This window comes from Panulirus ornatus, chromosome 25 (genome assembly GCF_036320965.1).
Source record: "Panulirus ornatus isolate Po-2019 chromosome 25, ASM3632096v1, whole genome shotgun sequence".
In the NCBI taxonomy this organism is placed as follows: Eukaryota; Metazoa; Arthropoda; class Malacostraca; order Decapoda; family Palinuridae; genus Panulirus; species Panulirus ornatus.
Window position 1 is genome coordinate 24,922,692 of NC_092248.1, and position 20,741 is coordinate 24,943,432.

General features: G+C 39.3%; 1 protein-coding gene across 1 annotated transcript in view; it reads right to left on the reverse strand.

Moving 5' to 3' along the window:
* The window catches only part of LOC139757345 (ionotropic receptor 21a-like), a 94,836-nt gene that overhangs the window by 52,186 nt on the left and 21,909 nt on the right, over positions 1 to 20,741 (reverse strand). Inside the window, exon 5 of the mRNA XM_071677768.1 lies at positions 1,081 to 1,206. Coding sequence (XP_071533869.1) covers positions 1,081 to 1,206 — 126 coding nt within the window. The remainder of the gene's footprint in view (positions 1 to 1,080; positions 1,207 to 20,741) is intronic.

A 20,741-nucleotide genomic window follows, 5' to 3' on the forward strand; every position in this document is an offset into this window, starting at 1 on the left:
TAGCATTCCCCGCATGACTACTTCTGTTTCTCCATTTAGAAACTTAATTTTGTTATCATAATCAGTCGGTATCTCCCATGCCAGCAAGGTAACGCAAGGAAACAGACAAAAGAATGGCCCAACCCACCCATATACACATGTATATACATAAATGCCCACACACGCACATGCACATACATATACAATTCAACGTATACTTACATATACATACACAGACATATACATATATAAATATGTACATATTCATACTTGTTGCCTTCATTCAATCTTGTCGCCAACCCGCCACAAATAAAATGGCATCCCCTCCCCCATCACTGTTAGGAAAAGACAACAATGGCCACATTCGTTCACACTCAGTCTCTAGCGGTCATGTGTAATGCACCTAAACTACAGCTCTCTTTCCACATCCAGGCCCAACAAAACTTTCCACGGTTTACCCTAGACGCTTCACATGCCCTGATTCAAGCCATTAACAACACGTCTACCCTGTTTACCACATCTTTCTAATTTACTTTAATCCTTTCACGCCTTTCAACCTCCTATATGTTTTGGCCCCGATTGGTCAATAACCTTTTCACTCCACTCTTCCAACTCTAATTTGATCTCCACCTCTGACACATGTATCCTCTTTTTCATTCTATCCTCACTCATTCTCTCCATGTGACCAAACCATTTCAAAGCACCCTCTTCTGCTCTCTCAACCTCTTTTTATTACCACACAACCCATTCCATTTCACCTTTTGCCATTCTACAGTGAATATCTCCTGGTACTTCCTCACACAAGTGTGTGTGTATGTGTGTGTGTGTGTGTGTGTGTGTGTGTGTGTGTGTGTGTGTGTGTGTGTGTGTGTGTGTGCGTGTGTGTGAAGCCAAGCATATATCATCCTTTGTGTTATGTATACTCTTAATTTCATTAAGAATACGCATAGAAAAATGAATACTTGTCGATGTTTTCATCCACAATACCTTGTTCGCTGATATTTGATTCATATATTCACATGCTTTTCCATTTTGGAAATGTTAACGAATTGTTATGGGTCATACTACGAGAGGTGGACATTACCAAGACACTTTACAAACCTGTGAAGATGGACTTGAGGTCCTGGAGAACACGAGAGGGATGCCACCGTTGTAGCAGTTGTACGTCCACTTCCCCGTTGCCACAATAAAGACATCGTCGGTAAATGTTGATGTGGTCACTCCAGCCTGGGACACATGATACGAGGGAAGGTATTCATGGATTACACCGTATACAAAGATGTATCTGGGGATTTATCAATGAAATGAGTAACGAATCATATCTAAGTACCTCTCCTCCTTTCAGTCCACATATCAATCCATATACGTACTCATCTCATTCTCTCTCTCTCTCTCTCTCTCTCTCTCTCTCTCTCTCTCTCTCTCTCTCTCTCTCTCTCTCTCTCTCTCTCTCTCTCTCTCTCTCTACATATTATCTTGCTTTGTCGCTGTCTCCCGCGTTAGCGAGGTAGCGCAAGGACACAGATAAAAGAATGGCCCAACTCACCCACATACACATGTATATACATACACGCCCACACACCCAAATATACATACCTATCCATCTCAACGTATACATATATATACACACAGAGACATGTACATATAAACACGTGTACATAATTCATACTCTCTGCTTTATTCAGTCCCATCGCCACCCAGCGACACATGAAATAACCCTTTCCCCCGCATGTGCGCGAGGTAGCGATAGGAAACGACAGCAAAGGCCACATTCGTTCACGCTCAGTCTCTAGTTGTCATGTATAATGCACTGAAACCACAGCTCTCTTTCCACATCCAGGCCCCACAGAACTTTCCATGGTTTAACCCAGACGCTTCCCACGCCCTGGTTCAATCCATTGACAGCATGTCGACCCCAGTATACCACATCGTTCCAATTCACTATTCCTTGCACGCCTTTCACCCTCCTGCATGTTCAGGCCCTGATTACTCAAAATCTTTTTCACTCCATCTTTCCACCTCCAATTTGGTCTCCCACTTCTCCTCGTTCCCTCCACCTCTGACATATATATCCTCTTGGTCAATCTTTCCTCACACATTCTCTCCATGTGACCAAACTATATCAAAACACCCTCTTCTGCTCTCTTAGCCACACTCTTTCTAGTACCACACATCTCTGTTACCCTATTATTTCTTACTCGCTCAAACCACCTGACACTACATATTGTCCTCAAACTTCTCACTTCCAGCACATCCACCCTCCTCCGCACAACTCTATCTATAACCCATGCCTCGCAACCATATAACATTGCTGGAACCATTATTCCTTCAAACATACCCATTTTTCCTTTCCGAGAAAATGTTCTCGACTTCCACACATTCTTCAACGTTCCCAGAAATTTCACCTCGTACCCCACCCTATGATTCACTTCAGCTTCCATGGTTCCATCCCTGCTAAATCCACTCCCATATATCTAAAACACTTCACTTTCTCCAGTTTTTCTCCATTCTAACTTGAATCCCAATTCACTTGACCTTCAACCCTACTGTACCTAATAATTAACCTTGCTCTTATTCACATTTACTCTTAACTTTCTTCTTTCACACACTTTACCAAACTCAGTCACCAGCTTCTGCAGTTTCCCACACGAATCAGTCACCAGCGGTGTATCATCAGCGAACAACAACTGACTCACTTCCCAAGCTCTCTCATCCACAACAGACTGCATACTTGCCCCTCCTTCCAAAACTCTTGTATTCACCTCCCTAACAACCCCATCCATAAACAAATTAAACAACCAGTGACACATCACGCACCCCTGCCAAACCAACATTCATTGAACACCAATGACTTTCCTCTCTTCCTACTCGTGAACATGACTTACATCCTCGATAAAACCTTTTCATTGCTTCTAATAACTTGCCTCGCACAACATATATTCTTAAAACCTTCCAAAAAGCATCTCTATCAACTCTATCATATGTCTTCTACAGATCCATAAATTCTACATACAAATCCATTTGTTCTTTTAAGTATTTCTCTCATACATTCTTCAAAGCAAACACCAAACCATTTCAAAACACCCTCTTCTGCTTTCTCAACAACACGCTTTTTATTACCACACAACCCATTTCTCTCCCACGGCCATTACCACTTCTGAAGCCACAATGCTCATCCCCATTGTAAATTGAAATGGCGAAGAACTTCTGGATATGTGCGCAAAAAAAGGACTGATGATTGGGAATACCTTGTTTAAAAAGACAAATATACATAAGTATACGTATGTAAGTAGGAGAGATGGCCAGAGAGCGTTATTGGATTACGTGTTAATTGATAGGCGCGCTAAAGAGAGACTTTTGGATGTTAATATGCTGGGAGATGCAACTTGAGGAATATCTGATCATTACCTTGTGGAGACGAAGGTGAAGATTTGTAGAGGTTTTCAGAAAAGAAGAATGTTGTGGTGAAGAGAGTGGTGAGAGTAAGTGAGCTTGAGAAGGAGACTTGTGTGAGGAAGTACTAGGAAAGACTGAGTACAGAATGGAAAAACGTGAGAACACAGGATGTAAGGGGAGTGGGAGAGGAATGTGATGTATTAGGGAAGCAGTGTTGGCTTGCGCAAAAGATGCTTGCGGCATGAGAAGTGTAGGCGGCGGGCAGACTAGAAAGGGTAGTGAGTGGTGGGATGAAGAAGAAAGATTATTAGTGACGGGGAAGGGAGAGGCATTTGGACGATTTTTGCAGGGAAATAATACAAATGACTAGGAGATGTATACAGGAAAGAGGCAGGTCAAGAGAAAGGTACAAGAGGTGAAAAACAGGGCAATGAAAGTTGGGGTGAGAGAGTATCATTAACTTTTAGGGAGAATAGAAGATGTTTTGGGAGGAAGTAAATAAATTCCGTAAGACAATTGAGCAAATGGGAACATCAGTGAAAGGGGCTAATGGGAAGATGATATCAAGTAGTGGTAATGTGAGAAGGAGATTCAGTGAGTATTTTCAAGGTTTGTTGAAAGTGTTTGATGATAGAGTGGCAGATATAGGGTGTTTTGTTCGAGGTGGTGTGCAGATTTTGAGGGTTTGGGAGAATGATTTGGTAAAAAGAAAAGAGGTAGTAAAAGCTTTGCGGAAAATGGACTCCGGCAAGGCAGCGGGTTTGGATTGTATTCCAGTGGAACTTACTAAATAAGGGGGTGACTCTATTGTTGGCTGGTTGGTAAGGTTAATCAGTTTATGTATGACTCATGGTGAGGTGCCTTAGGACTGGCGCAATACTTGCATAGTGCCATTGTAAAAAGGGAAAGGGGATAAGAATGAGTGCTCAAATTGCAGAGGTATAAGTTTGTTGAGTAATCCTGGGAAATTGTACGGGAGGGTATTGATTGAGAGGGTGAAGGCATGTACAGAGCGTCAGATTGGGGAAGAGCAGTGTGGTTTCAGAAGTGATATAGGATGTGTACATTAGGTGTTTGCTTTGAAAAATGTGTGTAAGAAATACTTATAAAAGCAAGTGGATTTCTATATAGCATTTATGGATCTGGAAAAGGTATATGATAGAGCTGATAGAGATGCTCTGTATTAAGAATATATGGTGTGGGAGGTAAGTTGTTAGAAGCAGTGAAAAGTTTTTATCGGGAATGTAAGGCATGTGTATGTGTAAGAAAAGAGGAAAGTGATTGGATCTCAGTGAATGTTGGTTTGCGGCAAATGTGCGTGATGTCTCCATGGTTGTGTGTGTTCATATACATACACACACAAACATATACATATGTACACATGTACGTAATTCATTATGTCTGCCCTTCATCATTCACGTCGATACCCTGCAACAAATGAAATGACAACCCCCTCCTCCCGCATGTGCGCGAGGCAGCGCTAGGAAAAGACAACAAAGGCCTCATTCGTTCACACTCATTCTCTAGCTGTAATGTATAATGCACCGAAATCACAGCTCCCTTTCCACATCCAGGCCCCACAAAACTATCCATGGTTTACCCCAGACGCTTCACATGCCCTGGTTTAATCCATTGACAGCACGTCGACCCCGGTATACCACAGCGTTCTAATTCACTCTATTCCTTGCACGCCTTTCACTCTCCTGAATATTCATGCCCCGATCACTAAAAATCTTTTTCACTCTAACTTCTCACCTTCAGTTTGGTCTCCCGGTTCTTGTTCCCTCCACCTCTGACACATGTATCCTCTTTGTCAATCTCTCCTCACTCATTCCCTCTATGTGATGAAACCATTTTAAAACAACATCTTCTGCTCTATCAACCACACTCTTTTTCTTACCACATATTTCTCTTACTCTTTCATTACTTATTCGATCAAACCACCTCACACCACATATTGTCCTCAAACATCTCATTTCCGACACATCCACCTTCCTCCGCACAACTCTATCTATAGCACATGCCTCGCAACTAAATATTATTGTTGGAACCACTATTTCTACAAACATACCCATTTTTGCTTTCCAATATAACGTTCTCGACTTCCGCACATTTTTCAAAGTTCGCATACCTTTCGCCCCCTCCCCAACTCTATGATTCACTTCCGATTCCATGATTTTATCCGCTGCCAAATCCACTCCCAAATATCTAGAACAGTTCAATTCCTTCGGTTTTTCTCCATTCAAACTTACCTCCCAGTTGACTTCCGAGATGCTGTTCTCGACTTCCACACATTCTTCAACGTTCCCAGAACTTTCGCCCCCTCCCCCACCCTATGACTCACTTCCGCTTTCATGGTCTCAGCCACTGTTAAATCCTCTCCCTGATATCTAAAACCCTTCACTTCCTCCAGCTTTCTCCATTGAAACTTGCCTCCCAATAGAGTTGTCCCTAAACCCTATTGTACCTAATAACCTTGGTCTTATTCACATTTACTCTCAGCCTTCCTCTTTCACACACTTTACCAAACTCAGTCACCAGATTCTGTACTTTCTCACACGAATCAGCCACCAGCGCTGTATCATAAACGACCAGCAACTGACTCACTTCCCAAGCTCTCACATCCACAACAGACTGCATACTTGCCAGTCATTCCTATATTCTTGCATTCACCCCCCTAACAACCCCATCCATGAACAAATTAAACAACCATGGAGACATCACGCACCTCTACCGCAAACCGAGCTTTTCACTGCTTCTAACAACTTACCTCCCACACCATGTATTCTTAAAACCTTCCACAGAGCATCTCTATCAACTCTATGATATGCCTTCTTCAGATCCATAAATGCTACATACAAATCCATTTGCTTTCCTAAGTATTTCTCATTTACATTTTTCAAAGCAAACACCTGATCCAAACATCCTCCACCAAGTCTGAAACCATACTGCTCTTCCCCAATCTCATGCTCTTTACATGCCTTCACCCACTAACTCAATACCCTCTCATATAATTTCACAGGAAAGTTCAAAAAACTTATTCCTCTGAAATTTGAGCAATCACTCTTATCTCCTTTGCCTTTGTACAATGGCGCTATCCACGCATTCCGCCAGTCCTCTGGCACTTCACCATGAGTCTCATATACATTTGATAACCTCACCAACCAGTCAACAATAGAGTCACCCCCTTTCTTAATAAGTTCCACTGCAATACCAATCAAACCCGCTGCCTTGCCGGCTTTCATCTTCCGCAAACCTTTTACTACCTCTTCTCCGTATACCAAATCATTTTCTCTAACCCTCTCATGTTCCACACCACTTTGACCAAAACACCCTATATCTGCCGCTCTATCATGAAACACATTTAACAAACCTTCAAAATACTTACTCCATCTCCTTCTCACATCACCACTATTTGTTTTCACCTCCCCATTAGTCCCTTCAATGATGTTCCCATTTGTTCCCTTGTCTTGCGCACTTTATTTACCTACTTCCAAAACATCTTTTTAATTTCCCTAAAATCTAATGATAATCTCTCACCCCAACTCTCATTTGCCAATTTTTTCGCCTCCTGCACCTTTCTCTTGACCATTCTCTTTCTTTTAAACATCCCCCAGTCATTTGCATTATGTCCTGGCAAAATTCATCCAAATGCATTTCTCTTCTCTTTCACTAATAATCTTACTTCTTCATCCCACCACTCACTACAATTTCTAATCTGCCCACCTCCTATGTGAGAAAGAATAAAAAGATGTTTTGGAAGGAGGTAAATAAAGAGCGTAAGACAAGGGAACAAATGGAAACTTCACTGAAGGGGGCTAATGGAGAGGTGATAACAAGTAGTGGTGATGTGAGATGGAGATGGAGTGAGTATCTTGAAGGTTTGTTGGATGTGTTATGACTGAGCGGCAGATATATGGTATATGGGTCGAGGTGGTGTGCAAAGTGAGAGGGTTAGGGAGAATGAGTTGGTAAATAGAGAGGAGGCAGTAAAAGCTTTGCGGGAGATGGATGCCGTCAAGGCAGTGGATTTGAATGGTATTGCAGTGGAATTTATCAAAAAAGGTTCCTTAATGTATGTATGAATCATGGTGAGGTGCCTGAGTATTGGCGGAATGCTTCCATAGTGCCATTGCACAAAGGCAAAGGGGATAAAAGTGAGTGCTCAAGTTACAGAGGTATAAGTTTGTTGAGTATTCCTGGGAAATTACATGGGAGGGTACTGATTGAGAGGATGAAGACCTGTACAAAGCATCAGATTGGAGAGGAGCAGCTTGTTTTCAGAAATGGTAAGAGGATATATGGATCAGGTGTTTGCTTAGAAAAGCAAATGAATTTGGATGAAGCATCTATGAATCTAAAGAAAGCATATGATAAAATTGACAGAGATGCTCTGTGGAAGGTGTTAAGAATATATGGTGTATGGGGCAAGTTGTTAGAAGCAGTGAAAAGTTTTTATAGAGGATGTAAGGCATGTGTACGTGTAGGCAGACAGGAAAATGACTGGTTGTCAGTGTATGTTGGTTTGCTGCAGGGGTGTGTGATGTCTCCATGCTTGTTTGATTTGTTTATGGATGGGGTTGTTAGGGAGGTGAATACAAGAGTTTTGGAAAGAGGGGCAAGTATGCAGTCTGTTGTGAATGAGAGAGCTTGGGAAGTGAGTCAGTTGTTGTTCGGTAATGATACAGCGCTGGTGGCTGATTCGTGTGAGAAATTTCGGAAGCTGGTGACTGAGTTTGGTAATGTGTGTGAAAGAAGAAATCTGAGAGTAAATGTGACTAAAAGCAAGGTTATTAGGTACAGTAGGGTTGATGGACAAGTCAATTGGGAGGTAAGTTTGAATGGAGAGAAACTAGAGGAAGTGGTGTTTTAAATACATGGTAGTGGATTTGGCAGCGGACGGAACCATATAAGCGGAAGTGAATCATAGGGTGGGGGAGGGTGCGACTATTCTGGGAGCGTTGAAAAACGTGTGGAATCGAGAACGTTATCTTGGAAAGCAAAATTTAGTATGTTTTAAGGAATAGAGGTTCCAAAGATATTACAAGGTTGCGAGGCGTTGCCTATAGATAGAGTCGTGCGAAGGAGTTTGGATGTGTTGGAAATGAGATGTTTGAATCAATATGTGGTGTGTTGTAGTTTGATCGAGTAAGTAATAATTGGGTAAGAGTGATGTGTGGTAATAAAAGAGTGTGGTTGAGAGACCATAACAATGTGTTTTGAAATGGTTTGGTCACAAGGAGACAATGAGTGAGGAAAGATTGACAAAGACGTTATATGTGTCAGAGGTTGAGGGAACGAGAAGTGGGAAACCAAAGTGGAGGTGCAAAAATGGAGTGAAAACAATTTTGTGTAATCGGGGCCTGAACATGCAGTGGGATGAAAGGCGTGCAAGGAATATAGTGAATTGGACCGATATGTTATTCCGGGATCGTCGCGCTGTCAATACATTGAACCCAGGGCATTTGAAGCGTCTGGGGTAAACAATGGAAAGTTTTGTAAGGCCTGGTTGTGGAAAGAGTACTGTGGTTCCGGTGCATTATACATGACAGCTAGAGACTGAGTGTGAACGAATGTGGCCTTTGTTGTCTTTTCCTATTAATACCTCGCGCACATGCGGGCGGAGGGGTTTGTCTTTTCATGTGTGGAGGGGCGGCGACAGTAATAAATACGGGCACATAGTATGAATTATATACACATGTATATATGTATATATGTGTGCGTGTATATATATATATGTATACGGTGTGATGTATATGTATGTGTCTCTGTGTGTAAACGTATATATATTACATAAGTATGTGGGTTGGTTGGGCCATTTTCTCGTCTATTTCACTTGCGCTACCTCGCTAACGCGGGAGACAGCGAGAAAGTATAGTAACTATAAATAAATGAATAAATCAATATATATATATATATATATATATATATATATATATATATATATATATATATATATATATATATATATTTAAATTTATTTATTTTGCTTTGTCGTTGTCTCCCGCTTTAGCGAGGTAGCGCAAGGAAACAGACGAAAGAATGGCTCAACCCACCCACATACACATGTATACATATACACGTCCACACACGCAAATATACATACCTACACATCTCAATGTACACATATATATAAACAACCACAGACATATACATATATACACATGTACATAATACATACTGTCTGCCTTTATTAATTCCCATCGCCACCTCGCTACACATGGAATAACAACCCCGTCCCCCCTCATGTGTGCGAGGTACCGCTAGGAAAAGACAACAAAGGCCCCATTCGTTCACACTCAGTCTCTAGCTGTCATGTAATAATGCACTGAAACCACAGCTCCCTTTCCACATCCAGGCCCCACAGAACTTTCCATGGTTTACCTCAGACGCTTCACATGCCCTGGATCAATCCATTGACAGCACGTCGACCCCGGTATACCATATCGTTTCAATTCACTCTATTCCTTGCACACCTTTCACACTCCTGCATGTTCAGGACCCGATCACTCAAAATCTTTTTCACTCCATCTTTCCACCTCCAATTTGGTCTCCCACTTCTCCTCGTTCCCTCCACCTCTGACACATATATGCTCTTGGTCAATCTTTCCTCACTCATTCTCTCCATGTGACCAAACCATTTCGAAACGCCCTCTTCTGCATCTCTGAACCACACTCTTTATATTTCCACACATCTCTCTTACTCTTACATTACTTACTCGATCAAACCACCTCACACCACATATTGTCCTCAAACATCTCATTTCAAGCAAATCTACCCTCCTGCGCACAACTCTATCCATAGCCCACGCCTCGCAGCCATACAACATTGTTGGAACCACTATTCCTTCAAACATACACATTTTTGCTTTCCGAGATAATGTTCTCGACTTCCAAACATTCTTCAAGGCTCCCAGGATTTTCGCCCCCTCCCCCACCCTATGCTTCACTTCCGCTTCCATGGTTCCATCCGCTGCCACATTCACTCACAGATATCTAAAACACTTTACTTTCTCCAGTTTTTCTCCATTCAAACTTACCTCCCAATTGACTTTACCCTCAACCCTACTGTACCTAATAACCTTGCTCTTATTCACATTTGCTCTTAACTTTCTTCTTTCACACACTTTACTAAACTCAGTCACCAGCTTCTGCCGTCTCTCACATGAATCAGCCACCAGCGCTGTATCATCACCAAACAACAACTGACTCACTTCCCAAGCTCTCTCATCTACAACAGACTGCATACTTGGATCTCTTTCCAAAACTCTTGAATCACCTCCCTAACAACCCCATCCATAAACAAATTAAACAACCATGGAGACATCACACACCCCTGCCGCAAACCTACAATCACTGAGAACCAATCACTTTCCTCTCTTCCTACACTTACACATGCCTTACATACTCGATAAAAACTTTTCACTGCTTCTAACAACTTGCCTCCCACACCATATATTCTTAATACCTTCCACGGAGCATCTCTATCAACTCTATCATATGCCTTCTCCAGATCCATAAATGCTACATACAAATCCATTTGCTTTTCTAAATATTTCTCCCATACATTCTTCAAAGCAAAGACCTGATCCACACATCCTCTACCAATTCTGAAACCACACTGCTCTTCCCCAGTCTGATGCTCTGTACATGCCTTCACGCACTCAATAAATACCATCCCATATGATTTACAAGGAATACCCAACAAACTTATACCTCTGTATCTTGAGCACTCACTCTTATCCCCTTTGCCTTTGTACAATGGCACTATGCAAGCATTCCCCAAATCCTCAGGCACCTCACCATGAATCATACGTAAATTAAATTACCTTACCAACCAGTCAACAATACAGTCACCCCATTTTTTAATGAATTACACTGCAATACCATCCAAACCTGCTGCCCTGCCGGCTTTCATCTTCCGAAAAGCTTTTACTACCTCTTCTCCGTTTACCAAATCATTTTCCCAAGCCCTTTCACTTTGCACAACGCCTCGACCAAAACACCCTATGCATATATATATATATATATATATATATATATATATATATATATATATATATATATATATATATATATATATATATATATATATATATATATATATATATATATATATATATATATATATATATATATATATATATATATATATATATATATATATTATATATATATATATATATATATATATATATATGGTATTGCAGTGGAATTTATTAAAAAAAGGGGGTGACTGTATTGTTGAGTGGTTGGTAAGGTTATTTAATGTATGTATGACTCATGGTGAGGTGCCTGAGGATTGGCGGAATGCGTGCATAGTGCCATTGTACAAAGGCAAAGGGGATAAGAGTGAGTGCTCAAATTACAGAGGTATAAGTTTGTTGAGTATTCCTGGTAAATTATATGGGAGGGTACTGATTGAGAGGGTGAAGGCATGTACAGAGCATCTGATTGGGGAAGAGCAGTGTGGTTTCAGAAGTGGTAGAGGATGTGTGGATCAAGTCTTTGCTTTGAAGAATGTATATGAGAAATACTTAGAAAAGCAAATGGATTTGTATGTAGCATTTATGGATCTGGAGAAGGCATATGATAGAGTTGATAGAGATGCTCTGTGGAAGGTATTAAGAATATATGGTGTGGGAGGAAAGTTGTTAGAAGCAGTGAAAAGTTTTTATCGAGGATGTAAGGCATGTGTTCTTGTAGGAAGAGAGGAAAGTGATTGGTTCTAAGTGAATGTAGGTTTGCGGCAGGGGTGTGTGATGTCTCCATGGTTGTTTAATTTGTTTATGGATGGGGTTGTTAGGGAGGTAAATGCAAGAGTTTTGGAAAGAGGGGCAAGTATGAAGTCTGTTGGGGATGAGAGAGCTTGGGAAGTGAGTCAGTTGTTGTTCGCTGATGATACAGCGCTGGTGGCTGATTCATGTGAGAAACTGCAGAAGCTGGTGACTGAGTTTGGAAAAGTGTGTGGAAGAAGAAAGTTAAGAGTAAATGTGAATAAGAGCAAGGTTATTAGGTACAGTAGGGTTGAGGGTCAAGTCAATTGGGAGGTGAGTTTGAATGGAGAAAAACTGGAGGAAGTGAAGTGTTTTAGATATCTGGGAGTGGATCTGGCAGCGGATGGAACCATGGAAGCGGAAGTGGATCATAGGGTGGGGGAGGGGGCGAAAATTCTGGGGGCCTTGAAGAATGTGTGGAAGTCGAGAACATTATCTCGAAAAGCAAAAATGGGTATGTTTGAAGGAATAGTGGTTCCAACAATGTTGTATGGCTGCGAGGCGTGGGCTATGGATAGAGTTGTGCGCAGGAGGATGGATGTGCTGGAAATGAGATGTTTGAGGACAATGTGTGGTGTGAGGTGGTTTGATCGAGTGAGTAACGTAAGGGTAAGAGAGATGTGTGGAAATAAAAAGGGCGTGGTTGAGAGAGCAGAAGAGGGTGTTTTGAAGTGGTTTGGGCACATGGAGAGGATGAGTGAGGAAAGATTGACCAAGAGGATATATGTGTCGGAGGTGGAGGGAACAAGGAGAAGAGGGAGACCAAATTGGTGGTGGAAAGATGGAGTGAAAAAGATTTTGTGTGATCGGGGCCTGAACATGCAGGAGGGTGAAAGGAGGTCAAGGAATAGAGTGAATTGGAGCGATGTGGTATACCGGGGTTGACGTGCTGTCAGTGGATTGAAGCAGGGCATGTGAAGCGTCTGGGGTAAACCATGGAAAGCTGTGTAGGTATGTATATTTGCGTGAGTGGACGTTTCCTTGCGCTACCTCGCAAACGCGGGAGACAGCGACAAAGTATAATGAAAATAAATAAATAAATATATATATATATATATTATATATATATATATATATATATATATATATATATATATATATATATATATGTATATATATATATTTTGCCGCTGTCTCCCGCGTTTGCGAGGTAGCGCAAGGAAACAGACGAAAGAAATGGCCCAACCCACCGCCATACACATGTATATACTTACGTCCACACATGCAAATATACATACCTACACAGCTTTCCATGGTTTACCCCAGACGCTTCACATGCCCTGATTCAATCCATTGACAGCACGTCAACCCCGGTATACCACATCGATCCAATTCACTCCATTCCTTGCCCTCCTTTCACCCTCCTGCATGTTCAGGCCCCGATCACTCAAAATCTTTTTCACTCCATCTTTCCACCTCCAATTTGGTCTCCCACTTCTTCTCGTTCCCTCCACCTCCGAAACATATATCCTCTTGGTCAATTTTTCCTCACTCATTCTCTCCATGTGCCCAAACCATTTCCAAACACCCTCTTCTGCTCTCTCAATCACACTCTTTTTATTTCCACACATCTCTCTTACCCTTACGTTACTTACTCGATCAAACCACCTCACACCACATATTGTCCTCAAACATCTCATTTCAAGCAAATCTACCCTCCTGCGCACAACTCTATCCATAGCCCACGCCTCGCAACCATACAACATTGTTGGAACCACTATTCCTTCAAACATACCCATGTTTTGCTTTCCGAGATAATGTTCTCGACTTCCAACATTCTTCAAGGCTCCCAGGATTTTCGCCCCCTCCCCCACCCTATGATCCACTTCCGCTTCTATGGTTCCATCCGCTGACAGATCCACTCCCAGATATCTAAAACACTTTCTTCCCCAGTTTTTCTCCATTCAAACTTACCTCCCAATTGACTTTGACCCTCAACCCTACTGTACCTAATAACCTTGCTCTTATTCACATTTACTCTTAACTTTCTTCTTTCACACACTTTACCAAACTCAGTCACCAGCTTCTGCAGTTTCTCACATGAATCAGCCACCAGCGCTGTATCATCAGCGAACAACAAACTTATACCTCTGTAATTTGAGCACTCACTCTTATCCCCTTTGCCTTTGTACAATGGCACTATGCAAGCATTCCCCAAATCCTCAGGCACCTCACCATGAATCATACGTAAATTAAATTACCTTACCAACCAGTCAACAATACAGTCACCCCATTTTTTAATGAATTACACTGCAATACCATCCAAACCTGCTGCCCTGCCGGCTTTCATCTTCCGAAAAGCTTTTACTACCTCTTCTCCGTTTACCAAATCATTTTCCCAAGCCCTTTCACTTTGCACAACGCCTCGACCAAAACACCCTATGCATATATATATATATATATATATATATATATATATATATATATATATATATATATATATATATATATATATATATATATATATATATATATATATATATATATATATATATATATATATATATATATATATATATATATATATATATATATATATATATATATATATATATATATATATATATTGGTATTGCAGTGGAATTTATTAAAAAAAGGGGGTGACTGTATTGTTGAGTGGTTGGTAAGGTTATTTAATGTATGTATGACTCATGGTGAGGTGCCTGAGGATTGGCGGAATGCGTGCATAGTGCCATTGTACAAAGGCAAAGGGGATAAGAGTGAGTGCTCAAATTACAGAGGTATAAGTTTGTTGAGTATTCCTGGTAAATTATATGGGAGGGTACTGATTGAGAGGGTGAAGGCATGTACAGAGCATCAGATTGGGGAAGAGCAGTGTGGTTTCAGAAGTGGTAGAGGATGTGTGGATCAGGTGTTTGCTTTGAAGAATGTATGTGAGAAATACTTAGAAAAGCAAATGGATTTGTATGTAGCATTTATGGATCTGGAGAAGGCATATGATAGAGTTGATAGAGATGCTCTGTGGAAGGTATTAAGAATATATGGTGTGGGAGGAAAGTTGTTAGAAGCAGTGAAAAGTTTTTATCGAGGATGTAAGGCATGTGTTCGTGTAGGAAGAGAGGAAAGTGATTGGTTCTCAGTGAATGTAGGTTTGCGGCAGGGGTGTCTGATGTCTCCATGGTTGTTTAATTTGTTTATGGATGGGGTTGTTAGGGAGGTAAATGCAAGAGTTTTGGAAAGAGGGGCAAGTATGAAGTCTGTTGGGGATGAGAGAGCTTGGGAAGTGAGTCAGTTGTTGTTCGCTGATGATACAGCGCTGGTGGCTGATTCATGTGAGAAACTGCAGAAGCTGGTGACTGAGTTTGGAAAAGTGTGTGGAAGAAGAAAGTTAAGAGTAAATGTGAATAAGAGCAAGGTTATTAGGTACAGTAGGGTTGAGGGTCAAGTCAATTGGGAGGTGAGTTTGAATGGAGAAAAACTGGAGGAAGTGAAGTGTTTTAGATATCTGGGAGTGGATCTGGCAGCGGATGGAACCATGGAAGCGGAAGTGGATCATAGGGTGGGGGAGGGGGCGAAAATTCTGGGGGCCTTGAAGAATGTGTGGAAGTCGAGAACATTATCTCGAAAAGCAAAAATGGGTATGTTTGAAGGAATAGTGGTTCCAACAATGTTGTATGGTTGCGAGGCGTGGGCTATGGATAGAGTTGTGCGCAGGAGGATGGATGTGCTGGAAATGAGATGTTTGAGGACAATGTGTGGTGTGAGGTGGTTTGATCGAGTGAGTAACGTAAGGGTAAGAGAGATGTGTGGAAATAAAAAGGGCGTGGTTGAGAGAGCAGAAGAGGGTGTTTTGAAGTGGTTTGGGCACATGGAGAGGATGAGTGAGGAAAGATTGACCAAGAGGATATATGTGTCGGAGGTGGAGGGAACAAGGAGAAGAGGGAGACCAAATTGGAGGTGGAAAGATGGAGTGAAAAAGATTTTGTGTGATCGGGGCCTGAACATGCAGGAGGGTGAAAGGAGGTCAAGGAATAGAGTGAATTGGAGCGATGTGGTATACCGGGGTTGACGTGCTGTCAGTGGATTGAAGCAGGGCATGTGAAGCGTCTGGGGTAAACCATGGAAAGCTGTGTAGGTATGTATATTTGCGTGAGTGGACGTATGTATATACATGTGTATGGGGGGGGGGGGTTGGTCCATTTCTTTCGTCTGTTTCCTTGCGCTACCTCGCAAACGCGGGAGACAGCGACAAAGTATAATAAAAATAAATAAATAAATATATATATATATATATATATATATATATATATATATATATATATATTTATATATATATATATATATATATATATATATATATATATATATATATATATATATATATATATATATATATATATATATATATATATATATATATATATATATATAAATATATATATATATATATATATATATATATATATATATATATATATATATATATATATATATATATATATATATATATATATTTTGCCGCTGTCTCCCGCGTTTGCGAGGTAGCGCAAGGAAACAGACGAAAGAAATGGCCCAACCCACCGCCATACACATGTATATACTTAGGTCCACACATGCAAATATACATACCTACACAGCTTTCCATGGTTTACCCCAGACGCTTCACATGCCCTGATTCAATCCATTGACAGCACGTCAACCCCGGTATACCACACCGATCCAATTCACTCTATTCCTTGCCCTCCTTTCACCCTCCTGCATGTTCAGGCCCCGATCACTCAAAATCTTTTTCACTCCATCTTTCCACCTCCAATTTGGTCTCCCACTTCTCCTCGTTCCCTCCACCTCCGAAACATATATCCTCTTGGTCAATCTTTCCTCACTCATTCTCTCCATGTGCCCAAACCATTTCCAAACACCCTCTTCTGCTCTCTCAATCACACTCTTTTTATTTCCACACATCTCTCTTACCCTTACGTTACTTACTCGATCAAACCACCTCACACCACACATTGTCCTCAAACATCTCATTTCCAGCACATCCATCCTCCTGCGCACAACTCTATCCATAGCCCACGCCTCGCAACCATACAACATTGTTGGAACCACTATTCCTTCAAACATACCCATGTTTCCTTTCCGAGATAATGTTCTCGACTTCCACACATTCTTCAAGGCTCCCAGGATTTTCGCCCCCTCCCCCACCCTATGATCCACTTCCGCTTCTATGGTTCCATCCGCTGACAGATCCACTCCCAGATATCTAAAACACTTTTCTTCCCCCAGTTTTTCTCCATTCAAACTTACCTCCCAATTGACTTGACCCTCTCCCCTACTGTACCTAATTACCTTGCTCTTATTCACATTTACTCTTAACTTTCTTTTTTCACACGCTTTACCAAACTCAGTCACCAGTTTCTGCAGTTTCTCACATGAATCAGCCACCAGCGCTGTATCATCAGCGAACAACAACCGACTCACTTCCCAAGGTTAGCATGCCTGCCTCTTGCACAAGGGGTCCCAGGTTCGATCCTGGCTGATGGAGGTTTGTATGTTCTATGAAGGTGTGCGTTCATATACACTTTATTCGTATTCATATAACTCCGCGTTGTACAGTCAGGTTCGGTAAAACGCTATCAGCTGGCTATGTGTTCTGTTCGGAAACAACCGATAGACCCCGTTGCTCACCACAGTGAGACGAAGGGTATTCGAGTACTTAGTATTTCGAATAGTTGTTTCCTATTATACAGTCCCTTAGCCTAGCGGTTAGCATGCCTGCCTCTTGCACAAGGGGTCCCAGGTTCGACCCTGGCTCATGGAGGTTTGTATGTTCTATGAAGGTGCGCGATCATATAAACTTTATTCGTATTCATATAACTCCGCGTTGTACAGTCAGGTTCGGTAAAACGCTATCAGCTGGCTATGTGTTCTGTTCGGAAACAACCGATAGACCCCGTTGCTCACCATAGTGAGACGAAGGGTATTCGAGTACTTAGTATTTCGAACAGTTGTTTCCTATTATACAGGCCATTAGCCTAGCGGTTAGCATGCTTGCCTCGTATTCATATATATATATATATATATATATATATATATATATATATATATATATATATATATATATATATATATATATATATATATATATATATATATATATATATATATATATATATATATATATATATATATATATATATATATATATATATATATATGTATATATATATATATATATATATATATATATATATATATATATATATATATATATATATATATATATATATATATATATATATATATATATATATATATATATATATATCATATCAGCGAACTACAACTGACTCACTTCCCAAGCTCTCTTATCCACAAGAGACTGCATACTTTCCCCTCTTTCCAAAACTCTTGCATTCATATCCTTAACAAGCACATCCATAAACAAATTATATAACCATGGAGACATCGTGCACCCATGCCGCAAACCAACATTTACTGAGAACCACTCATTTTCCTCTCTTCCTACAAGTACATATGCCTTACATCCTCGATAAAAAGTTTTCACTGCTTCTAACACCTTACCTGAGCACCATATATTCTTGATACCTTCCACAGAGCATCTCTATTAACTCTATCATAGACCTACTCCAGTTCCATAAATGCTACATATATATAATGAAAATAAAGCAACAGTCAGCATATACCATGAAAATAAAGCAACAATCAACACATATCATGAAAATAAAGCAGCAATCTACATATATTATGGAAATAAAGCAACAATCAACATATGTCAAGAAAATAAGCAACAATCAACACATATTATGAAAATACAGAAACAATCAACATATGTTATGAAAAGAAAGCAAAAATCAACATATATCATGAAAATAAAGCAACAATTCAGATATATTACGAAAATAAAGCAGCAATAGACATACATTATGAAAATAAAGCAACATTCAACATATATTCTGAAAATAAAGCAACAATCAACATATATCAAGAAAATAAAGCAACAATCAACATATGTTATGAAAGTAAAGCTACAATCAACATTTATTATGAAAATAAAGCAACAATCAACATATATTATGAGAATATAGAAACAGTCAACATACATTATGATAATAAGCAACAATCAACATATACCATGAAAATAAAGCAACAGTTAACATATAATGCGAAAATAAAGCAACAGTCATAATATATTATGAAAATAAAGCAACAGTCAATATATATTATGAAAATAAAGCAACAATCAACATATATTATGAAAATAAAGTAACAATCAATACTTGTTATGAAAAGAAAGCAACAATCAACCTACAATAAGGAAATAAAGCAACAATCAATATACAATAAGAAAACAAAGCAGCAATCAACATATATCATGAAAATAAAGCAACAATCAACTTATGAAAATAAAGCAACAACCAACATATATTATGAAATCAAAGTAAGAATCAACATATATTATGAAAAAAAACCCACAGTGAACATATATCATGAAAATAAAGCAATAATCATTATATATCATGAAAATAAAGCAATAATCAACATAGATTATGAAAATAAAGCAACAATCAACATAAATTATGAAAATAAAGCAACAATGAACGTATGTTATGAAAATAAAGCAACAATCAACATATGAAAATAAAGCAACAACCAACATGTATTATCAAATCAAAGTAAGAATCAACATATATTATGAAAATAACCCACAGTGAACATATATCATGAAAATAAAGCAATAATCATTATATATCATGAAAATAAAGCAATAATCAACATAGATTATGAAAATAAAGCAACAATCAACATAGATTATGAAAATAAAGCAACAATGAACGTATGTTATGAAAATAAAGCAACAATCAACATTTATCATGAAAATAAAGCAGCAATCCAAATATCTTATAAAAATGAGTCAACAATCAACATATACTATGAAAATAAAGCAACAATCAATATGTCTTTTGAAAATAAAGCATCAATCAACATATGCTATGAAAATAAAGCATCAATCTAAAAATATCATGAAAATAAAGCAACAATCAACATATGTTATGAAAATAAAGCAACAATCTACATATATCATGAGAATCTAGCAACAATCAACATATATTATGAAAATAAAGCAACAATCAACATGTATTATGAAAACAAAGCAATAATAAACATATATCATGAAAATTTCGCAACAATCAACATATATTATGAAAGTAAAGCACAATCAACATACATTATGAAAATCTAGAAACAATCAACATATGTTATGAAAACAAAGAAACAATCAACATATGTTATGAAAATAAAGCATCAATCAACATATGTTATGAAAATAAAGCAGCAATCAGCATGTATTATGAAAATAAAGGAACAATCAACATATGATAATAAAGCAACAATCAACATATATCATGAAAATAAAGCAACAATCAACATATATCATGAAAATAAAGCAACAATCAACATATATCATGAAAATAAAGCAACAATCAACATATATCATGAAAATAAAGCAGCAATCAACATATGATATGAAACTAAAGCACCAGTGAACATATATCATGTAAATATAGCAATAATCAACGTGTATAATGAAAATAAAGCAACAGT